The sequence below is a fragment of the Octopus bimaculoides genome, unplaced genomic scaffold (genome assembly GCF_001194135.2).
Source record: "Octopus bimaculoides isolate UCB-OBI-ISO-001 unplaced genomic scaffold, ASM119413v2 Scaffold_347490, whole genome shotgun sequence".
NCBI classification, from domain to species: domain Eukaryota; kingdom Metazoa; phylum Mollusca; class Cephalopoda; order Octopoda; family Octopodidae; genus Octopus; species Octopus bimaculoides.
In genome coordinates, this window is record NW_026421013.1 from 1 (window position 1) to 364 (window position 364).

Sequence of the window (364 nt, forward strand, 5' to 3'; positions counted from 1 at the left end):
CAGCAAAACAAAAGCAACATAAACGGCAATCCAAAAAGTAAGTTAGATATTTTCCTGATAATTTAATAATGGTCGACTCAAATGTTAGAAAATGGGACCAGGTTTTTCAGGACGCTATTCATGGAGCTATGCAGCTCCCACCACTCTGTGTAAAGATTATAAATACAACACAATTTTGGAGATTACGTAATATAAAACAATTAAGTTTGGTTAATTACGTTTATCCATCAGCTTCACATAATAGATTTGAGCATTGTCTAGGAACATGTTACCTAGCTGGGAAAATGGTTCGCCATCTTAAGCAGCAAAATCCCGATCTGGAAATATCTGATCGAGATATACTTTGTGTCGAAATTGCTGCTTT

The 364-nt window shown here is 35.4% G+C and overlaps 1 protein-coding gene across 1 annotated transcript in view; it reads left to right on the forward strand.

Moving 5' to 3' along the window:
* The first annotated feature begins 6 nt into the window (after positions 1 to 6).
* LOC106883674 (deoxynucleoside triphosphate triphosphohydrolase SAMHD1) overlaps positions 7 to 364 on the forward strand; it is a 1,411-nt gene continuing 1,053 nt past the window's right edge. Inside the window, exon 1 of the mRNA XM_052978359.1 lies at positions 7 to 345. Coding sequence (XP_052834319.1) covers positions 69 to 345 — 277 coding nt within the window. The 5' untranslated portion in view covers positions 7 to 68. The remainder of the gene's footprint in view (positions 346 to 364) is intronic.